This window comes from Nematolebias whitei, chromosome 1, assembly GCF_014905685.2.
Source record: "Nematolebias whitei isolate Nwh7 chromosome 1, NemWhi1, whole genome shotgun sequence".
Classification (NCBI taxonomy): Eukaryota; Metazoa; Chordata; class Actinopteri; order Cyprinodontiformes; family Rivulidae; genus Nematolebias; species Nematolebias whitei.
Genome location: NC_056498.1, coordinates 33,527,254 through 33,534,136, shown reverse-complemented (window position 1 = coordinate 33,534,136; position 6,883 = coordinate 33,527,254). Strand labels below are relative to the sequence as shown.

Here is a 6,883-nt window from a genome sequence, read left to right as displayed (position 1 = left end):
GGGGAGAGCACAATTAACACAACAACCCTGTGGTTTCACATTTACACTGCATGCATCATCATGTTCAGCTAAGTGGACGCTCTGATGTCATCCCCGTTTCTAAATGATTTCCAATTCAAAGCCAACATGAATTCAATTTTTTTTATATATATATAAATGATTCATTTTGTGTAATGATGCTCATCCTTGGTGGACATAATAAGAAGTCTTCAGGGGTCATTTTTGACCTGTAAGGGCAGCAGGAGGGTCAAACAAATTTAAAGGGACTTTAAGACCAAAAGTTGGAAATTTTCCTATAAGCAGATGCATTTTGTGACCCGTGCAGCAAAATGAGGCTGCGGTTCAAAGAAACATGAAAAACATGTTTTCTGTAGTTGAGATTTGTATAAAAATGAGTCCATAAAGACGCCAACGAGCTCAAAGGTGGCAGTTGTTTTTATGTTGGATGTCCTTCCTGACGCAACCACAGACCACCGAGCTGCCACAGCCCTCTGTGTGGAGCAGAGAGCTGCCTTCTATGGCGCCCGGGGGAGCAGATGGTGGGGGTTAAGGGCCTTGCTCAAGGGCCCAGAGTGGATCGAATGAGGGTGGAGGCAGGATGTTTCACCTTCCCATCAACATTTTGATGTTGTCCGTATGGGGAGTTGAACCGGCGACCTTCTGATCACAGACCCACCTTCTCTAACCTCTACGACAACACTCCCCTGATCCCAGCAGTATAACCTTCCTAATCTACCTTTAAGTTAAAGTTTTCTAACAGGTATGTAATGAGAAATAACCGTCTTATAACACTTATAATTTTCTTTAAAATTAACCATTTTTCTATGCTGGGAAATCCCGTCATATAGTGTTTGGCATCATTGTGAATCTGGTGGATTTACCTTTCTAAATATACTGCTGGAATTCCCAGTGACATCACTCGAGCCCATTGTCTCCATGTGGCTCAATTTGCAACACTAAAAATAAATTATTTTTGCATTTGATCTGAAGCTTTTTTCTTCGTTGACAGTCAAGTTTTTTATTTGTTCTTAATGTTTAAGTCGTCGCAGGTAAAAAAAAAAAAAATAAATAAAATACTTTCATGTGACAAGATAAATAGCATCACGGATGATTCTTAATTTCAAATGTCACAAACGTGTTGCGTTAGTCTGCGCTGCCACTTTAAGAGTCGTTTGTCCCAGCAGAGCTACCGTAGCTTCCTCTGACAGAAACATGCCACAGTAAAGCTGCGTGTTTTCATATTTAGATGCTGAAGTATTTGTAGATAACAGCTGATGTTATGACTGTCTGCAGTGTTGGCTTTGAAATGTTTAATAGTGTGAACGTTTATGAAGCATTCACATTATTTCAGCTCGTTCAGGACAATCCTGCTTGGCATTGGTGCAACTTTAGCTTTTTGAAATATTTAGCCTTTTCTCTCACTTTTTTCCTCATAGAAAATGAATTAAGCTCATTTTACATCCTTCAAATCTTTAAATCTGTTTACATTTTACTGCTCCTTTCACATTTTGTTCTGCTTCAGCTTCTTTCTGCTAATTTAAACTTGTTTTCAGCTACTTTCAGCTGTTTTGTGCTCCTTTCAGCTTATTTATGCAAGTTTCATATTTTTCTGCCATTTCAGCTAACATTTAGCTGTTTTATGCTAATTTTAGCGTTTTCAGCTAACGCCACATTTTTGCAATAATTTCAACTTTTTGCAGCCTCATTCAGCAAACCTGTGCTCTCTCCACTTCCTTCTTGTAATTTAAGTTTCTTTCTGCCTTTTTAGCTACTTTTCAGCTGTTCTTTGCCATTTTCTGCTTTTTTCTATTTACACTTTTTGGTGCTCATTTCTGCTTCTTTCAGCCATATTGGGCAAACATGTTCTTTCTGCTTTCTTATGCCAAGTTAAGCTTGTTCTAACTTTTTAGCTACATTTTTAGCATTTTGTTTAGCTAATTTCAGCTGTTTTCATACAAATTTATATTCTTCATGGTAATTTCTGCTACTTTCCGCCTAATTAACTTCTTTCTGCTAATTTCAGCTTATGCTCCTTTCAGTCTTTTTCTGATAGTTTCAGCTTTTTCAGCTACTATTTAGCTGTTTGTGCCTATTTTAGTTTTTTCAGCTAATTCCACATTTTTTTAGCTCATTTCTGCTCTTTACACTTCCACTACTTTAAGCTTCATTCTGCTTTTTCAGCTACTTTTCAGCTATTTTCTCCTAATTTCAGCTTCTTCTTTTTTTTAGCTAAGTTCTTTTGTTAATTTAGGCTAGCTGGTCCCTTTCAGCTACATTCAAGCATATTTTAGCTACTTTCAGCTGTTTTCAGCAAGTTCTTCAGCAGTAAGCATTCACACTGCATTTTTGCAGAAAATGCATATTCTCTAGTTTGTGTTTAAATTTCCAGCGATAAACTCGATGCTAATCATGTTAGCTTTCCTTTAACATGTTCAATGGTAGGTTAGCATCAATGCTAACAGTTGGTCAGGATGCACAAGATTAACGTTTGTTTTTGGTAATTTGTTATTGTGCACTCTTTATTAGGCATAAAAATATACATGAATCAGCATTTATTTGTGTAGTACAAGCCACGGTCCCTTCAGTTAGTGAATCTGTATTTGCATGTTATCAACAGCCTCCGGGTGTTTACTCACAAACCAAATAATCAATAATTGCTTTATTATTGCAACTCCTAAAGGTTAAACCCCTGAACCCGGATAAAAAGTCTAGATGTATGAAAGCACTTACAGATCTGTGCTCCGTCTTTCTCCTTCTCCTCAGACTCACTTGCGCTGGTTTTTCTAATCTTCGACGGTACGCTGCTTTCAAGTGCGTCCGCCGTCTGCGACCGCCGCCGTTTCTTCTCCACTTTAGTCGAAGTCTTCTCAGTGCAGGAAGGCTCCACCTCGCCCTCTGCTGCAGGTTTCTTTTCCTCCTCCGCTTCCATGGCAACTTCTTGGACTTCTTCTACGGGCGCCTGCGCTGCTGCGCCTTCTTTCTTTTTCTTCTTCTTTCGCTTCTTCTTCTCTTCTTCATCTACAGAACAACAAAACGACGCTGCACTCGTGGTCTTTAAGGGTAAAAAAAAATCACATCAGCACAGTTTTAAACCTAAACCTACGTGGCAGTGGAACGTCGTCTGGAAAAGGAATGGGCTTCCTGTTCAACGTCTTGGGGAAAATCCCTGGTTTCCTTGGAGCGTCTTCGGGGGGATTGTTCAGCATCTGTTTCAAAGATCAAAACGTCTCACGAGGCTTATTTCACTACAAACCTCTTAAAAACGGAGTATTTCAGTCAGTACTCTCACCTCTACGGCTTTCTGAGCTTGTTCCTCTGTCTCGAACTCGACGAAGGCGAACCCTTTGGGGTCGCCGCTGCTGTGGTACCTGGGGATGCTGACGTACACCACGTTCCCACATTTGGCGAACACTCGTTCTATCCAGCTGTGCGACACGTCTTTGGGCAGAAGTTCCTTTAAAAAGGAGAGAAACAACTAGTGCGATGCAATGAAAGTACAACTGTGTAGGAAGTAAACAGTTTGTTCCATCTAATGTAGGACTGTCAAAAAATGGGGACACTCTACTCCTCGGCACATAGATGTCCACGGAGGTCCTCTCATCAATGTGTAAAGCGCTTTGAGTATCTTGATAAGATAGAAAGGGGCTACATACAGTAAGTACAGTCTATTTACCATTTACTTTCACTCTGTGGTTTGTAGTGGAACAGGATCATGGACTAATGGGATCTAAACCAAGATGCCAAACTAGGCCTGTCACGATAACAAATTTTGCTGGGCGATTAATTGTCTCAGAAATTATTGCGATAAACGATAATATTGTTTCAACTTTGACGATAATTAGTAATTACTGTCAAATTTAAGAAGAAATGTTTGTTAATTTGTTTCGAGTGTAATATCTTTTTTCGACCACCGGATGGCAGTATAAGACTGTTTGAAATGAAGGATGGATAGTGAGGGAGAGAGCAGCGTGTCTCTTTAAGAAAAATGGGAGGGAGGCCCCTTGACGTGACACGGGCTGTCTCTCTTCGGTTCTCAAAATGGCGGACGCTCGGTGTGATTTGAGCTCTTTAGCATAGCGTTTTTCACACAAAGATTTAATTTTTTTTAAAAATCAGTAAACAAGTTCTCAACTTCTTGTTGCAGAGAAAAACAACTTTTTACACAAAGGCACGAATTTCAACCGTGAATTTTGGAGCTTCGACAAGACGGACGTTCCCCCCCCCAAGGTCGGCCTGATAGCTTAGCTCGTAGCTTAGCTTCTTCTAATAATCCATAAACAAGATTTTGGACGGTTAAAATAGAAAGGGAGGGGTCAGTGAAGAGCACCGGAGTTGAGCCTTTGATCATCCAGCGTCTTCAGTAGAAAGAGAGACGAAGAAACGATAAAGCCAATAAATGAAAATGAGGTCGATAATTTTTATTTATCATGCGATTAATTGATTTATTGTTTATTGCGACAGGTCTATGCCAAACTACTTATATTTTCTTCTTTCGGCTGTTCCCTCTTCAATGGTTGCCACAGCGTGTAGTCCTCCTCCATCTCCCTCTGTCCTCACTCCATCTACCTCCATGTCGTCTCTAACTGCATCCATGTATCTCCTCTTTGTCTTTTTCCTGGCAGCTGCATTTCTAACATCCTTCTACCAGTATACCCACTGTCCCTCCTCTGGACATGTCCAAACCATCTCAGTCTGGCCTCTCTAACTTTATCTCCCAGTTGTTCAACCTGTGCTGTACCTCTGATGATCTCATTCCTAATCTTCTCCATCCTTGTCACTCCTGAGAAGAACCTCAACATCTTCATTTCTGCTACTTCCAGTTCTGTCTTTTTGTCCATGTCTCTGTCTCCAGACCATACAATATATCTGGACTCACCACTGTCTTGTAAACTTTGACCTTTGTTGACCCGTTTGTCACAAATCACTCCTGAAACTTTTCTCCATCCTGCCTGGACTCTCTTTGTGACCTCTGCTCCTTGTAGCCTCACTGTTCCACCGGCCTCCCTCTCATTCACACATGTACTCTGTCTTACTTCAGCTGACTTTCATTCCTCTTCTTTCAAGTGCACACCTCCACCTCTCCAAGTTCTCTTCCACCTGTTCCCCGTTCTCACCACTGATCACACGGTCATCTGCAAACATCAGTCCACGAGGATTCCTGGACTAAACTTAGACACAAACAGAAAAACAGGTTTTACCACATAAACGGTGCGACTGTCGACGTTATCCGGTGGCTCGCTGAGCGGATGTTTACGTCTCACTTTAGTTCCTTCGAGGTTGACCTACAATACAAACCAGAATTACGTGACCAACCAAAAGTGTGAGCCAGTTTAGTCACAGAGTGAAGCTGTCACTACCACGTATGGGAAACAGGTTTTCTTTGCTGCACCTGAACTACAGAGGAGTTTTTCAGCGCTCTGGCGATCAGTTTAGTGTCGGTCGTCAACTTTGTCATCCGATTGAAGCTCGTCAGCACGGAAATGTCGACATCTACGACAAAAAGAACGAGAAGTTTAACATCGTCATCAACTCAAGAGTCTGACACGTCGACGTTCCGACTCTTACACCCGCTGTCGGACTCGTCGATGAGCTTCTTCAGAAAACGGTCCTTGTGAAGGTTGACGTCTCCAAACCAGAACTCCACCAGCTTCTTGATGTCGCCGAGCAGCTGCTTGACGCGGGACCGCTTCTTTTTTTCCAACTCCTTGTCCTTTTCCCCACGTTTCGCGACGTCGCCCGCCGCCTTCTTTGAGTCGGTCATCCTGGACGTAGGGCAGGTTACACTTTAACATGCATTTATTGGAGCAAAATAAAATCAAACTGATTGTTTTTCACGTAAAATCTGATGTTCTAGTTCATGTAAAGAACCAAAATTAAATGTACTTGTCATGTTTATCAGGTACTTCAACTTTTGTATTTTAAAAAGCAAACTATTAAATAAGATAGGCAGCCCAAATGCAATTCCAACCACTTGTAAATAACTTAATTTAAAATAAAAGTGTAGAATTACAGTATTTACATTGATTAGAGCAGAAAATGAGCACACCATCACTTTTTTTATTACTGTTATTATAATATATTTACTACTTTGGGTGCAAAACACAGTTTGAATCTGGTTCACCTGATTTTTAATACTAATATCAGCAGCTCGGAAACATTTGCTGATTTTATTAACATTTGAGGTTAGTAAAAGTAGAATTAGCGCAGCGATGATTTAAAATAGCGACAGATTGTTGATGTTTTCTTCTCCAAACTCGTAAAACCGTCACTTAACTTTCAAAGAGCTTTTTTTTTTTTTTTAAATAAACTCACCTTATATGAGGAGTTAAAAAGGCCAGACTATTTCCACAAGTACAAAAATATCATTAGACTCAACTTGCAGACATCGGAGCAGACCGTCTGGCGGCGTCGCAGAGTTTATACGTCATGCGTTCGATTCAATTCCCGGTACGTTGTTTCAAAATAAAAGCTCACAGTCAGTTTTATTGATAGTTTTGCGCTCAACAGATACATACAGACAGATAATGTAGAAATAATAAATAAATATATATTTTAAAAAATCACAAACATTAGAAAAAAGACGTGCATCGCATAGCTTACGGCACACATGCTCTGACATTCAAAATATCCAAACGAATAAAAACATTTCTATGGGAGTATGTTTCATAAGTATACAAATTAAATAAATAATACAGTACATCATTTAATAGTGATACCAAGAACCTCTTTTTATAGCGTTATTAATATCACCATTATACCCAGCCACTGTCCTATTGATAAGAAAATAAGCAGATTCTGTTGAAACAACTGGCCGGTTAGCTCAGTTGGTTAGAGCGTGGTGCTAATAACGCCAAGGTCGCGGGTTCGATCCCCGTACGGGCCA

General features: G+C 40.3%; 1 protein-coding gene and 1 non-coding gene across 2 annotated transcripts in view; one reads left to right on the top strand and one right to left on the bottom strand.

Annotated features, from left to right (window-relative positions):
• larp7 (La ribonucleoprotein 7, transcriptional regulator) overlaps nucleotides 1-6,420 on the bottom strand; it is an 11,902-nt gene extending 5,482 nt beyond the window's left edge. Inside the window, exons 1-7 of the mRNA XM_037683840.1 lie at nucleotides 6,313-6,420; nucleotides 5,566-5,762; nucleotides 5,390-5,490; nucleotides 5,199-5,282; nucleotides 3,290-3,454; nucleotides 3,104-3,206; nucleotides 2,731-3,018 (exon numbers count right to left, since the gene is read on the bottom strand). Of these exons, the coding sequence (XP_037539768.1) occupies nucleotides 2,731-3,018; nucleotides 3,104-3,206; nucleotides 3,290-3,454; nucleotides 5,199-5,282; nucleotides 5,390-5,490; nucleotides 5,566-5,761 (937 nt within the window). The 5' untranslated portion in view covers nucleotide 5,762; nucleotides 6,313-6,420. The remainder of the gene's footprint in view (nucleotides 1-2,730; nucleotides 3,019-3,103; nucleotides 3,207-3,289; nucleotides 3,455-5,198; nucleotides 5,283-5,389; nucleotides 5,491-5,565; nucleotides 5,763-6,312) is intronic.
• Nucleotides 6,421-6,809: 389 nt separating this feature from the next.
• On the top strand, nucleotides 6,810-6,883 carry trnai-aau. The gene has a single exon. It is a non-coding gene; the product is annotated as a tRNA-Ile (tRNA).